The 16,173-nt window shown below is 40.9% G+C and overlaps 1 protein-coding gene across 1 annotated transcript in view; it reads left to right on the top strand.

Annotated features, from left to right (window-relative positions):
* LOC139726703 (thrombospondin type-1 domain-containing protein 7A-like) overlaps positions 1 to 16,173 on the top strand; it is a 131,949-nt gene that overhangs the window by 104,159 nt on the left and 11,617 nt on the right. Inside the window, exons 7-17 of the mRNA XM_071637689.1 lie at positions 4,732 to 4,947; positions 5,591 to 5,782; positions 6,359 to 6,590; positions 7,487 to 7,602; positions 8,988 to 9,218; positions 10,243 to 10,437; positions 11,141 to 11,395; positions 12,258 to 12,439; positions 13,889 to 14,037; positions 14,963 to 15,119; positions 15,801 to 16,082. Of these exons, the coding sequence (XP_071493790.1) occupies positions 4,732 to 4,947; positions 5,591 to 5,782; positions 6,359 to 6,590; positions 7,487 to 7,602; positions 8,988 to 9,218; positions 10,243 to 10,437; positions 11,141 to 11,395; positions 12,258 to 12,439; positions 13,889 to 14,037; positions 14,963 to 15,119; positions 15,801 to 16,082 (2,207 nt within the window). The remainder of the gene's footprint in view (positions 1 to 4,731; positions 4,948 to 5,590; positions 5,783 to 6,358; positions 6,591 to 7,486; positions 7,603 to 8,987; positions 9,219 to 10,242; positions 10,438 to 11,140; positions 11,396 to 12,257; positions 12,440 to 13,888; positions 14,038 to 14,962; positions 15,120 to 15,800; positions 16,083 to 16,173) is intronic.

The following is a 16,173-nucleotide window of genomic DNA, read 5'->3' on the forward strand; positions in this document are numbered from 1 at the left end:
GTATTAAAGCTATGAATGGGTAGCAGTTGCAACAAAGCAGGGGCTTCATACATTGTTCAATAAATTAAATTTGAGGCATACACTGTATATAGGGGTTCAGGCCTTCAAATGTCTATGATAGCATTACATAAGATGTTAAATTCTAATTCTTTCTTTAAATTGGAAATTACTGATGAAATTTAAAGAGAACTACACGCAGACAATGCTGTTGCTCTGATAGTGCTGCATTTCTGCATACCATACCACATGATGAGCACAAATACATAGCAAATATGCCAGAGGTTAGATCTCTCTGTGGGTTTTTAATAAAACCCATCAAATGTCGGGGGGACCCCGGCGAGATGAAGATGAAATCCGCTCTCGCGGCATGTCAGAAATGCCACGGAGACGTGTAGATTCGCGGGGCTGACATATGTCGATGGCAGGTGTTTTGCAGGTGAGATTTGATTGCAAACCAATTTAGCGGGATTCCTTCTGCCGGGATGTTAATGCACTCCAGGGCTTTTTTGGCCAACAGATGTAGAGAAGATGTGGGACACTAGACCCTTTAGATGGATTGGGGGGGGGGGGGGGGGGGGGCGGAGGGGAGAAGAAGGCGAAATATGAAATATGTTGGTGGTTTTTTTATGTGAATATATGACTGCATCGTCCATCTGGAGTGATCTGTTTAGGAGATTAAAAGGTAAATTGATTTCTAATATGATCGAGGAAGTATCGATTTACGCTTATTTTTTATAAAAAACAAATGAGCAGAAAAGGTGTTTCAAATGTTTAAAGACTCGGCAGCATTGGGAAAGAAAGGTGGCCTAATTGAATGGATCTTCATTAGCTGCTCACCAGGGTACATTCCAAAAACCACAAATAGTGCAGACATGCTAGAGTAGAATTACCCATCAGCGAATATGTGCATAGAAGTGTATGTTCTTCAGTCACCCTTAACTCGAATGATCAGGAGGAAATAAAATGGTTGAAATCTTGCCTGGTAACCATTCCGATGTAAAAGTACGAATGACTGGTAATGTGTTGCCTGCCCAGCAAAAAGGCCCTAAAGCTTACAAGATGTAAACTTGTTAGGGCCCTTCTGCCGGGCAAGCAACAAATTACCAGTCATTCGTACTTTTACATCGGAATGGTTACCAGGCAAGATTTCAACCATTTTATTTCCTCCTGATGGGTGTGATTTATCAAATCACAAGGAACTGCTTTATCATTTTGTAAGCAAGTAATGCACAGGATTTTGTTTGAGCGATAGTATAATTACCCACATTCGGTACCTTTAAAACAGTCCAAACACCCTCAGTTATCGCCGCAGGCATGTACCGTTACACTGTTCCGAAGGTACTTTGTGTGAATAATTCTCATTAATGCCCTCACCGCTGTGAATTATTTGTCTAACACAAATGACTTGACATGAATGTATAAATGAAAGAAATTAGTTGTTGCTCAGTGGTATGACATGCAATGACATCGGCAAGAAACATTTCATTAAGTTTATCACGAAATAAACTCACGTGAGGGAATAATGAGGTTCATTTAATATGTGAGGATGTTAAAGTAAAAGCAAATGCACATCAGTGCAGCAGATACTGTGACTTTCAAACTGCGATGCTACATATAATATTCTTTTAGATCTCTGCTCCCCCCCCCCCCCCCCCCCCCGCCATGTTCCCCCAGCCCATCTTTGGCTCCAAGAAAATGCTGATAAAGACTCCCAGGGCAGAGCTAAATTAGTGATAATATGTTTTTGGGGACCAAAATATGGGCTGTTAGTGCTGCAAGGAGAATGATGATTTTTATGCTCCATGCGCAGAGACAGGTTTGGCAAAATCAAAATAGAGTCACCAAATGATGGATAGCATCAAAGAGCATAAAAAAATGGTATATATCACAGGAGAGATGGAGACAGCCAAGTAGATAGAGAAAGAGAGAGAGAGAGTCAGAGTGAGAGATAGAGAAGAAGTGAGGAGGAGAAGAGAAGAGAAGAGAGAGGAATATTATAGATAGATAGATAGATAGATGGATAAGGAGAGAGAGACAGAAACAGAAATAGAGAAAATGGGAGGAGAAGAGAGAGGGATATAGATAGATATATTGAGAGAGAGAGAGAGAGAGAGAGAGAGAGAGAGAGAGAGAGAGAGAGAAACATAGCTACTAGGAAAAAGAGAGGGAAGAAAAGAGATAAATAGATTAGATGAGAGAGGGGTAGTATCTAGACTTTATCCAGAAATCATGACGTTGCAGTCCATGAGAAGTGATGTGTAGAGATATTATTTCCAGTTGAGCAAGATAAAGTGATATGAGTACAAAGCAGGCATTTTTACATTCTGCAGCAGACTCCTAAAGTTCCCTGCCTAGCTGTAGCTGCATGAGTGTGTGTTGGTCTAGGTACTGTTTTAGTAACTGTGGTGTTGTGATCTTTTTCCAGTATGATAGGAAGAAAAAAGGTACTCTAGGTACTCTTCTGATATACTAATGACAGTGATGTCATAGTAATGATCATATTGATGATATATCACAATTTTCATATCATTCATTTCGTTTATTTCATTTTCAACGAAAATGCAATTTGCAGTAAAACGTTTGAATACATATAATGTTGGAATTTGATGGAAATGAAATAAATGAGTAAACAGTAACAATAGTTATGATGTGAAGATGGTCTTAGTAAAAATAAAAGTATTGCATAATAATTTTCAGCGAAGTAAGTGCTGCTCAAAATGTTGGATGGCATCATGACAGTGTTGTACAATATATCTTGGATCTCATAGTATACACATACTTCACCCAAGTTATCTATTCCCCTTTTCATTGGAGAAGTATGTCACCATATGGTAAAGTTATCAAGACTCTTTTTTTTCTTTCTGCAATGCCCTTTCTTTCCCCCCCCCCCCCCCCCTCTCTCTCTCTCTCTTTATCTTGGTAGATCGAGTATCTTGGTAATCAATTATACCTGAACCCACGACACATCCCCTGAGATTTGACTGAGAGAGGATGTAGAAACCGTATCATACTCATATACGTGTGACATATTTTTCCCTCTTTTTTTTTGTTGGGTGGGGGGGGGGGGGGGGGGGGGAGGGGGAGGGAGGAGGAAAGATGAAGGTGGAATGGAAGTGGGTTTTAGTGGCTGATATTAGGACACAGGTTCACAGTCATCTGAATCCATGTGGGCTCTTGTTTGGGTTTCACTGAGGCTTGGTGAGAAGAGCTTTTCTGTGGAACTGCTTGTAATCAGTGTTCTGATGTGCTCACTTCCAACATAGTTTCATTCTAGAACACTAGCAGTATATGAGTTAAAGGGACTATACAGTACAGGTTAAGGTGGGGAATCATGTTTTGAACATTCCTAAGTGAGATAATGAGAAACCTCTTATGAAATATGAAAGACCATGTAATTTTAAGAAGGATTCAATGTTTATTTGATGAATATTGGTTTTCAAATGGCTGAGATATCCAAAAAAGTGATAATAATAAAAGGCGACAGGCCACCTTGTTTCACCTTGTTTTTGGATATCTCAACCATTTCAAAACTGATTTTCATCAAATGAACTTTTGATACCCCTTAGAATTGCATGCTCTTTGACATCTCATAGAGTGGTTTCTGAATATCTCGCAAAATGTTAAAAGCTAAATCCTCACCTCAACCAGAACTGGACACACCCTTTAAGACCAGATAGATACATTTACATTGTATATATTTCTTTCATCTATATATCTTTCTGTCCTTCTCCTTTATCTCATTCCAGTGGTTTCATTCTCCTTTTGGAACAAATCTAAGTCACATGCCAAAAAACAAACAAACAAACAAACAAACAAACAAACAAACAAACAAACAAACAAAGAAGCATAATGATGGAAACAATTTTTTTTCTTGATTGAGAAAAATTTCTTTATCTGCCATTTAAAAAGTGGCAGGGTACCATACTAACTACCTTATTTTTTGAGTGAAGAGGTTTCGACTTCTTCTCTCATTTCCTAGAATGAGTTTTGTATCATTTTGCACCGCCCTATTTAGTGTTCTTGAATGACAATATCTCGCTGGATTATTTTGCTTGGATAATTTTGTCGTCTTTCATCAGCGTCAGAGAATTGCAGACTAAATTGACAATTTCTTGTGGATTTCCCCAAAGTCCCACACACACCACCCTCCGGGGGAAAAAACAAAAATCGCTCTTTTTTTAGTCATGAACCTTTAAGTGTCGGCAAGTCTTTGAAGTGACTGTTCATCTTGTTTTCTCCTGGGGATCAAAATGGTATGCAACATTTAGTGCTGTGTTCATGACGACAATCCCTCAGCCTTTTGGCTTGTTTGCTTGGCAAGAGTTTTTTTTTTCCCTTCAAGTACGCATAAGCATTCATTCAAAGCTTAATTGAGACACACGTTTTGAAACACAAGAAAGAAAAGGAAACAGAATTTTTGTGACTTGTTGGTGCATTTCTGAATTTTTATGTGTGTATGTATACATGTTTGTGTACATATATATATATATATATATATATATATGTATGTATATATATATATATGTATATATATATATATATATATATATACATATATACATACATATATGCCCACAAAAATGTACATACATTGCATACACATATGCAGACATATACATTTATGAGCAAGAAAATGATACATATTGAAGAACTTTCTGAAAGAAGAGCCTATATTCACTCCTTGTGCAGTGATCAAAGTCATGCAGAGTTTTTAACATCCCCTTTTCCCAGGTCACATAAGTCGCACCCGTCGAATCGTCTCGGCCTCCGCCCATGGGGGCAGGGCGTGTCCCCACCTTTCGGAGCATGCCCCCTGCAACGTCCACCGCTGCTATCGCTGGGTCACTGAGGAGACCACCTGCCAGCCCAACGATGCCCAGACGATGTGTGGAGACGGAATGATGACGCGGAGGGTATCCTGCATCAACTCCCAGGAGGTACAGATTTGTCTGTCATCCACGTCACCATGAAAATGGTGACGATTTGCTGCATCCTTTATGCCTGCCATTGAAGTTTAATGGTCATTACATCAATCGAAATGAAGATTATGCCACACTGTTTGAGTACAGCAAGTCCCGTAATGTAGAAATAGAAAAATATATAGGGAGTGTTGTGTTTGTGAGGGCTGTCATAATGCTGCTCTATTTTTTTCATCATTCTCAAGTGTAAATGGAAGCTGGCAGGGAAGAACAATAATAAGGCTATATATCGTCGGGTGCCCGTGCATTGGCCGTTAATGCAATACAATTTGTATTGCGTTAACGGCCAATGCACGGGCACCCGACGATATGCTAGTGCATTCATACATTTATGTATATATATATATATATATATATATATATATATATATATATATATATATATATATATATATATATTTGTATGTTTATCTATTTCAAGTGTCATAGCCATTCCTTAACCAAGTGTTTCAGCTAACTATTCAAAAGATACCATTCTCCTTTTTTTTACATATGCATATCATATACTCATATGCTTCAAATATTTTTGATATGTGAATATGGAGCTCTTCTATGGGTTTTTTTTTTGTGATATTTTTTTTTCTGCAATCCTCCATAGCTACAAGTGGAAGGGGATAAAGAAGAAATGTGCGAGAGTGTGTCCAGGAGACCTGAAGAGGAGGTGGCCTGCACCGCACCTTGCCCCAACGACTGTGTCCTGGGCGAGTGGAGCGCCTGGTCCGAGTGTTCCATGACCTGCGAGGGGGAGGGGAAGGGCGGGGTCCAGACCCGGCGGAGAGCCATCCTGGTTCAGCCGGGAGAAGGTGAGGTATTGTTAGAATGTTAGCAAAGAGTTAAGCCAGTTATCCTCTCACTTTCATTGAGACAGAATGAGAACTATGGCACTTCTAATTCTATCTATTCTGATTCTATATTTTATCACGCAATTCTCGGTCAAGAATATATGAGATCCCTTCGCGTATGCGCAGTCAATTTGTTCATAGCCATTTTGTGTTTCGACACCACTAAAATTCGCACAGATTTCATTCAATTTCATTGTATATCATCTTGATTCTGGCCTGACTTTCATCAGAAAATTGCAGACAGCCGTTCTTAGTTTGGCAGTTGAGTTTCTGTGACCTCCAGTCATGAATGGAGAGCATGTGTATATGCTGCATATGCCATGTTTTTGTTTACAAATGTGCTCCATAATATATGATGACATTACATCTTTGCTATGCCAAAGACTTCAAATACAAAAATAAGAATCAAGTCACCTCAACTTATGTAGGAAGTTTGTAGAAGCAGCATATCATTAAATGTAAATGAAACTATATTATGCCAAGATTCTGAATGATCTCTCCTCTGAATTGGTGATGATGCTCTCTTTTTGTTGCTAGGCGGGGCTCAATGTCCCGACGATGCGGACCTGATAGAGTCGAGGAACTGCAACCACCACAGCTGCACCCTGTTTGCATGGATGACCACAGAGTGGGGTGAGTGCACCCTCGGTCTGGATGCCATCGACCCACCGGACACCCCAGATGAGGATGGGAGCTGTGGGATGGGAACCCAGACACGCAATGTGAGCTGCAGCAGGATCAATCCAGCAAAGGTCGCTCCTGACAAAAGGTAAAGAGTTTATTTTCAGCCATCGTCACACAATTAGTTATTCTGCAATATCTTTGTAAGATGGCAAGTTGGCTCAGTCGGTAGCATGTCAGCCTGGTAATCAAATTGCTTGGGTTCGAGTCCCAGTGGGTCTAGCTGAGCAATGTTGTGTTTTATCATGTCCTCCCCTCTAGTAAGAGGCAAAACTGTCATAAAATGGAGGTCCCGTGTATGAGAGTCACAACCCACATACGTAAAAGACCCTGATTCATTCATTCATTGCATAGATCACTAGCAGCAGGATGCAAAACTTGGTGAAGTGGTCCACCCCAAATACGCCCAAGAAAATACACCAGACCAGTCAATCAGTACATCAAGAACAATAATGTACCAGATGGTGAACTGTACTCCAACCAGAAGAAGGAGCTAGAAGAAGACTAGATGCATATGAATGATATGACATGATATGCCTGCTGGTCAGAGGATACTTCCATATTATAAAACTTTTCATTGGAGATAGAAATTCAAAGTTTTCATAACAGTAGTGTTTGTTATGAAATCATTCTTATGCACAACCAAATTTTTGTCACAGATACACCTATAGTATACAGAAATGGGTTGTACTTTGCAGGCTGTGAAATCAACTTTTAGTCATGCTGTGTGGTGTAATTGATTCTCACATTCACATGTAGGGGCGGATCTAGGAATTCCGTAAAGGGGAGGCACCTTTACAAAATTAAATGGGGCGCACGTGCCCCCCCCCCCCATTTTATCTTTTTATTTCTTTTGTTTTTTTTACAAAAAAATAAAGAGGGGGCGCGCCTGGTATGCCCCCCTCTGGATCTGCCACTGACATGAACTTTTGACTCCCAAACATTCTGACCATTCCTCCTTGTTCATTTCCTTCCTCCGGCCAGGTGCTATGAGCCCCTCCGTCCACCCAGTTCCCGGCCTTGCAAAGTGCCCTGCATCCTGGACTGTGTCCTGTCCGAGTTTGGTGACTGGACCCCATGTCCAACCACTTGTCCACCAGGTATGCTGTAAAGGAACATTTGGACATTGCTTGTTTACATATTCATACATAAATGTTATATGTGTTTATATTTAGATATAAGTAAGTGTGTGTGTGTGTGTGTGTGTGTGTGTGTGTGTGTGTGTGTGTGTGTGTGTGTGTGTGTGTGTGTGTGTGTGTAATGACATATGTGCATGTCTATAAATGTACAAGTACATGTTTCAGTAGATAGACAGATAGAGAGATATAGGGAAATAGATATGTAGATAGATACAGACAGATAGATAAAAAGAAATGGTAATATATGTAGATAGTTTGGTGGATGAATAGATTGAAAGACAGATATTACTAGAGAGGGTGAGGAAGGCAGATATATGTAGACATACTGAAAGATAGGTAAATATAGATGTTAGTCTTTCAGTTACCTCTGCTAGTGGACCTGCTCAAAGCAATATTCTAACGAGGGAGGAAGTTCAAGATGCTACAGATCATATTCCTAACTTCAGTGCTTCAGAAAGTGGGGGTGGGGGGAGGATGGGAAGGTCTACAGAATGGAGGGGGCTTGTACAAAGAATGAAAAAATCATGACTGAGGGCAACAGCTCCCTCACCGTGTGGAGTGGATGGAGAAGGGGGGACGTTGGGGGACGTTGGGGGATGGGGGCAGCAGGTGACGGGTGGGATGTGGTCGGATGTATTCTGGGCCACAGAAGTTGTTAATTGCCGCAGGGGATGCTGAAGTGTGTTCGTGCAACACACACATCACGGCCGGTTGGTAACAGTCAGGCGGTTAATAATTCAGGGGGAGGATGGGGGTAATCAAAGAGTGATGCATGCCCTGGATTTTTGAGAGGTGAGGTAGTCATGTGTGCTCTGTGTGAATACACAGATATATCTGGAGGGACATAATCTATAGAATAGATGAGAGCCAATTTTCATCCTGCTCTTTGTAAGTGGTCTTCAATGATTTATAAGCACCCTGATAAGATTTTGCTGTCTTTCGTTTCACTTCATAACCTCCTTCAGAAAATATTTCTGCCACCAGCACTTTCAGAATTGACTAGATAATTCAAAACATTGTGATAGGAGCTTAATTTCTGACGAAATAAACCATTTTGCCTTCGTGCGGGAACTTTTTTTTCCGCGAGAGGTGTAACATTCTGTCTATTATTTTGCATATGTCAGTTCTCATTTCATATGATAGCTTTGTATTTGTGTGTTTTGTGTTTGTGTGTCCAATTGTCAGTCTTTTGTGAGAAGCAAATTCATGCATCATAAGATTTAGATTAGTACAACATAGAGATCCACTATCTCTGTGAGTATGCAGCTAATGTCAATACAAGTTTATTGAGCATCAAATTTTCTTTTTGACTGATTTGTCACTTCTGATTTTTTTTCCCGTACCAGATGGTTCCCTGGCAACGCAGGAGAGGCGGCGCTACGTCCTCCAGTACCCGTCAAACGAGGGCGCTGCTTGCCCCTCCCTGCTCCGGGAGGAGCGGGCATGCAGCCTCCCGGAGTCCTGCTCCACCTACACCTGGGTGACCGGTCCCTGGACCGAGGAGTGCCGTCTGACCGGGATCTCGCAGTACGTCAGCGGGATCCCCGAGCAGTGCGGAGATGGTCTACAGACCAGAGGTACGTATGAAGTGTATGGTGTGAGCTCCACTGACAATTTGCCTCGCATCTCTCGCACACTCTTTGTAATGTAGATGAAGTGTCATATTAAGGAAGGTAAATTTATCTGTGCTGTGAAGAACAATGTCTCTGGAATCAGACTGGAGTGTGTCAGATAGAATGTCAAAGCATATCACCATTTTTGCACCAGGGAACAAAAATATTTCTTGGATGACATTTTAGTGTTTGAGATCCAAAGCATCTTCCACTTTCCTTTAGTGTGATGCCCTAAGATGATGGATGTTGACAGAGATTATGATTGTTGTGTTAACCTGAACTGTCATTTTATTTCATCACTTTAACCTAACCTGAATGTAAAAAGACTAACCCTTTAGCTTTAAGTGGCAAATGTTTCTAACAAGCTATAATTGAGTATCAATTAAGTCATCCTTAATGAAGACTTTCTAAAGCCCTTGCAAGTTTTTATTCCGGCAACATTCCTTAGTCACTTTTGTTCAATATTGTCATGTTATGGTCTGTTTACATGAGCTTGGCACAAGTGCACATCCCTTTCATCTTAATTTTCAAAGAGTGAGCCTTAATTAAAAATTTTAGTGATTGGCACTGAGAGGTGGTAAATGCTGTCATAGTATGTGTAATATTGTAAAATTATGCAATACATGTATCTGTTCAATAATTCAACTCAATGCAGTTCTATTTCTGCATTCCATTACCAATACATTGTGACAAAATGTAACAAAGAGTCATTTCAGTATGCAAGATTGATATGCATGATAGTTATTAATATGGTCATGTTAGCTGACAATTGTGATGCATTTTGATTTGAAATGATAGGCTGCTATAGTGTACATTTTTGCAGTGAGAACACTGTGTTTGAAATGACTAGATGTAAGGTTTCACGTATCTGATGGATTGACCTTTGATCTTAATCAAGTGTCAGGATCGAAAGTAAAAAAGTCAAGTTTATTTGCAACCCTGAGTGGCATCAGAGCGCTTGACAATCTAACTTCTGTCGTTCATGCAGTGCTGGAGTGTCAGCGCAGTGATGGGCAAACCGTAGACACCGACCTGTGCCTCCAGTATGGCGCCCCCATGCCGCCGGCGGTGAGAACGTGTCGCGAGCCGTGCAGCGACGACTGCAGACTGACGGAGTGGTCGCTGTGGAGCAACTGCCACATGCACTGCACAGGAACACAGACGAGGCGACGACGTCTGCACGGTAAAGTTTTCCTCCTAGATCAATCTGCAAAATTTGTCTCACTCTGATCCTTTCCCTCGCAATACTCAGTTTAATCTTTGCAAAACTCCAATGGGGTCCGAATGATCACAGTTTGATGCTATTTTCTCTGAGTGATTTGGCCATTGAAAGTTGCAAACAGTCATAACCATTTTTGCGTACAGGGTATGTAGAGTAATTTGATTTTCTGTATTTCATGCATTCTATTTCATCATCTCAGTAGCTTGTTTCAAATGTTTACATCAAAGAAAACTGCCCAACATTAGCATTTTTTTTAGCCTGAACTTCCTGAGTAAAGCATACTAAACAATGTTATGTTCAATCTCCTCTAGCCCCTTCAACTCATGTTGGGCTTTTCCAAATTGCTGGCTAGAAGAAATTTCTTTTTTCGTGCAGCAAGCGGCAGGCATATGAAATCACATTTTTGATGAAATGAAATGAAAGCTGTGGAATTTTCACTGGTCATGCGCACATAACTTCAATTTTTATGCACCATGCCATTTCCTTACACTGAAAGTTCAGACTATATTCCAACATGGAGAGCATTATTTCCTAGCTAAAAGGCATCAGTTCATGAACATAATCTCTACAAAATTTTCCACACCATACCCACCATACTTTTATATAACATTTTGTAACATTTCCCCTAATAAACAACATCTTTTGTTTTTATACCACTCCTCAGGCCTCAGTCGTTCGCGGTCGAAATGCCGCACCGCCTCGTACCCCGAGCAGGAGACGAGGCCGTGCAAGTGCGCCTCGTACCGCCTTGTGCAAATCGGCAGCTGGTCCGACTGCCTGCTCGGCGTGCCGGAGTACGAGCAGTCCAACCCGCTGGACGCTGGCATGGAGTGTGGCCGGGGGATCAAGTACCGGGCGGTCGTCTGCCTGGATCAGGAGGATCGATACGTGGACGTTTCCAACTGTGGTGCAGAGAGCGGTGAGCCGGCGCGCCTACTAGTTCGGCCTCGCCGATCAATCCCTTTCCAGCCATGTGTCTGGACTTAGGGGTTGGATTTCAGTCCAGCACTTTCATCTTATCTCATTATTCATCTAAGGACACTATGCTTCTTTTTTTTGCAGGCTTAACAGGCATTTTGATCAAATTCTGTATTGATATTTGAGACAACTGTGAAAAGAGCAATTCATCAATAATAAAATGAAATACTTGAAGTTTGAGGACATGTGCATGCATGTCCAAATTTTCATCTGTTGCTTCACTCTCATTGTGTGAAGGATTTGACAGAGTCTTCTGAAGATGTTCTTTTGTACATGAAGACAAGTCATTCCTGAACTTTAGGGCAAATGGTTTGAAATAGGATCATGTTCACAACCAAGTTCACTCTAGATATCTCAGAATTTATTCTGCAGATTATTCTGCCAATGAGGCCTACGCAGCCCTACGCCAAGTCACAGGACTGATGTGTATGAGATAAACGTTTCATTGTAGATTTCTACAAATCCACAAGGTATGTCCAAAATGAATGAAAATGTGAATTTTGAGCTCTCCACCTGTTGGTTCAGGGTCCCGTTTCATTAAACTAGTTATCAGTAACAACTGCCACATTTCTATAACAAATTAGATCTCAGCAAATCAGATGCAAGGATTTCAGTAGCTTAGTATGACAACTATCATTTAACTTCTTGTTGATAACAAGTTTTATGAAACGGGGCCAAGATTGGTTTATACTCTGCTGCATAAAGTAGCATGACATCATCATTACAATGGACAATTTGTGGCATCCACAAGTAAACAGTATACATATCTACTGCTCTCTTCAACAACCCCCCTCCCCTCCCAGATTTTGCCGCAGAATCTTGCTATGTCCCTTGTCCTATGGACTGTAAGCTGCGTGCCTGGGCGCCATGGCGACCGTGCAGCGGTGATCTTCAGGGCGGGATGGGAGTGACCACTCGTTGGCAGGAAGTTCTTGATCCAGCCAATGAGAAGGGGAGACCATGTCCGGAGAACAAGAACAACTGGGTAGGCATGGCAATACATCAGTGCCCCCTTCTTTATTCTATGAAAAAGGAAAGATTACTCTTTCTTATCTTTATTTATTTAATGTGTTTGTGTGTGTATCAGTGCGATAGCGATGATCTATCATTCTTGATCGATTAGGCCAAGTAAAAAAGAAAACAATTATTAGTTTCTCGTCCCCGCCCGCATCGATTTTTGCCGGCGCATCAAACAATTTTTTTTTTTTTAAAATAGGAAGACAAAATTTCAATTGATTTTCACTGTTTCCAGCAGTTGAACCTTGCACATGCACAGCCTACATATCGTACCATACAACTGGAAATAAGACTGCCTTTCATAGCATTGTGCAGTGGATTGGCCATTAAAAAAAAACAGACTGCCCTCATCCTCATATTTTTGTAAAAGAAAGGAAAAAGTTATAAACTAGTGATTCTTTTTACTTGGCCTGAGACTGATTGATTTATTCCATTCATTATTAGTTAGGAATACTCAAAGAAGAAGCTCAGACAGCGTCTGGATAAATTGTCATGAATGGTATCTTGACTGTGTAATTGTTTATGATATTTACATAGTGCAGTAATATGCAATTCTTGAATTCATAAAGTAAGGCCAATATAAGAAAAAGATACAATGACATATAATCAATTGATAAATAATGATTATACTGCACCATCCATACGTCAACTACAGAATGGCATATGGTATATAACCATTTGGATTTATCTATTTGTGATTTGATTTATTTCTACATTGCCACTAGGGAAGTATTTTATTAATTGTGAGAAAGTTATCATGTGATCCAAAGCTTAAAGTCCCCTCCAAAAGACTATACAGTAATATGTGACTGCCCAGCTCAAAACCCACAATAAGTAGACCAAAAATAATTTTCACTTTTGTCTATTGTTTGAAAGAGTATTCTCTAAGCTTTAAAATCATATATAACTTGTTCAAATTGGCAAATTGGACCATCTTTATCCATTCAAGGAGTTACAGAAATAAGAGAAAATTAAGAGGTGCTGTTTCATAGAAAAGAGAGAAAAGGGAACTTTAAGATTAGGGTCACTCAGGCATTCTGTGCAGAAGTATCAGTGAAAATCATTGTGAAAGCAGTGACTGTCCAAAAAATATGGCCCAGAAAAACTGCTAATAGCCTAAGTTTGGTTTTGTCTGAAGCCGCCAAATAGTGACAGTAGGTAGAGAAGAAATTACCCTCTCAGGTAAGACAAACTTATCCATTGACCTTATCCACTACAAAATCTCTGCTCTTTTTCATTTGCTAAAATGATTATAATGAATAACAAGAACCTTCTCACACTTGCTTTGCAAGGCTATACGAGCGATGCCTTTTGGTTATGAATCTGTAGCGTTGCATACAGAAGTTTGACGTTGTATATTCATTGCGCTGTTGATTTATTGGTGGAATTTACCGTCTTTTCTCGACATCACACATAGATCGATGAGACCAAGAAGTGTCAGTCGGGCGGGGATCGGGTGGATGCCTACTGGCAGGCGGACAACTGGCAGACCTGTGAAATCAGCACGGTTATCCGCAGCGGGGCCGGAGGGGACTGCGGGACCGGTGTGGAGCGCAGAGTAGTCAAGTTAGTGTCCTTTTCGTTTCTTTACTTTGACCGTTCAATGCCCGTGTTTTTTTGTTGGCTTGTTACTTTGTTTGTTTGTTTGTTTGTTTGTTTGTTTGTGTGCTTGCTTGCAGCGTGTGTGTCTATGTGCTGGGGAAAGATGTGTGTTAGAGTATGTCAGTGGGGCTGGGCCCTTAACCATCTGGGGATCGCTACCTCAAAATGTCATCGAAATCATACACAGACAAACTGCCTACAGCCATGAGAAGGTTAACTGATTTTAAAGAAAAGCGATTCTGTGAAGTTTCATGTGATGTTGGCTGAAGAAGCCACCATGGGTGATCAAGCTAGGTGTCATGTTGCCTGAATGGTAGGAGAAATGTTTGAAGTGCATTTGACAAAAAAGGAAAGCTTACATAATCCATAGAGCTGAAAGAAGATTAGCAAACATACGATGTTGTGTCCAATCATTCGAAAACATAGAGGCATAATACAATTGATTGGCATTATCTGGTAAATATGTCATTACCATCAGCAAGTACACTTCATAGGATTTCCAGTGGACTTGTAATAAAGAGGTGCTGATCAACTTAATCATTTTTATCAGGTACTTATATAGTTGTGTCATTCATTAAATGATATCATCTATCAAATGGCATCATTTATTGAATGACATCATGCATTGAATGGCATCATTTATTGAATGACATCACATATTGAATGACATACCGGTAATTTATTGAATGACATCATAAATTAAATGGCATCATTTATTGAATTACATCATATATTGAATAACATCATTTATTGACTGACATATCATTCATTGAATAGTAACATTTATTAATGGCATCATCCATTGAATGATATCATCCTTTTAATTACATTATCCATTGAATGGCATCATCCATTGAATGGCATAATTCCTCCTGCTTCTCACACACAGCTGCGTCATCCCGACGGAGCACGGCTTCAGAAAGATGAACACCAGTCAGACGGACTGTCACGTGGGCAGGAAGCCCCTCCAGGTCCAGGCCTGTACCCACTACTGCCCCGGTCAGTGTGTGGTCAGCAGCTGGTCCAAGTGGACCACATGCCCACAGGTGAGCATTGCCTCACCTTGGTGCCAAATAGGACGAATCCTGACAAAAGTTAGCACAGGTTTTGCTGGGGCCAGGTTATTCTTGGTACATGTTCTAAATGTACAAGCACACATCTGTTTTTTTGTGTGTGTGTGTGCATTGAACAACGATGAAGATGTAGTCTTTTTGCAATAGGTTATTTCTGTGAATGTCTATTTGTTAGGTTGATTTCGTAACTTCTTTGGTCTAAGGCAAAATATGACAATTGACCAGCACAGATATCAATTGAAAAATAAATGCAATGTATGCTTCAGTCAACTTCCTTCTTTTGCATAACATGATGTGTAGATTCAGTGTACTCACTTTCCTCTTTTACCTCCTACCTATACATGACACACACACACACACACACACACGCACATGCACGCACATGCACACACGCACATACGCACACATGTTTTTTCAATAATCTTTATTTGAATTATTAACATTCAAATTAACACAAATAAAATATTATCAGCTAATGCCACTGTACCAACAGAAAAATCACACCTTTTTATTGACGCAAATAACAACAGTGTTCTAAACACACACACACACACACACCACACACACACTTGCCTCCGCCTAAAAAGCATATTCGATAACCATGCATTAATTCATCTTTCTCTCATTTTACCCACACCCCTATCCATCCACCAGGACTGCCCCGACAACAGCTTCCGCACCCGCAACCGGATGATCCTGCGCAACCCAACGACGACGGCGGACACGGGGGTGGACAGCCCCCTGGCCTGTCCCCAGCTGATGGAGCGGGAGCTGTGCATTGCGGGCATCAACTGCTTCACCTACACCTGGAACGCCACCGCCTGGAGCCCCTGCCAGCTCAGCCCAGACAAGATCTGTGGGGAGGGCATCCAGGACCGGCTCCTCCAGTGTCTCCGTAGCGACGGCCGCATCGTCGACGTCTCCAAATGTGAAGAGGTGAGGTTTTTTGTGACAGAGGGAGTCCCTCCTTTTTTTTTTCAACCATGAATGTATAGTCTGCTCACTGTAGCTGACTGTTCTTGCTTCT

The sequence above is a fragment of the Diadema antillarum genome, unplaced genomic scaffold (genome assembly GCF_040938485.1).
Source record: "Diadema antillarum isolate AM-2024a unplaced genomic scaffold, OU_Dant_1.0 seq00000097_RagTag, whole genome shotgun sequence".
NCBI lineage: Eukaryota > Metazoa > Echinodermata > Echinoidea > Diadematoida > Diadematidae > Diadema > Diadema antillarum.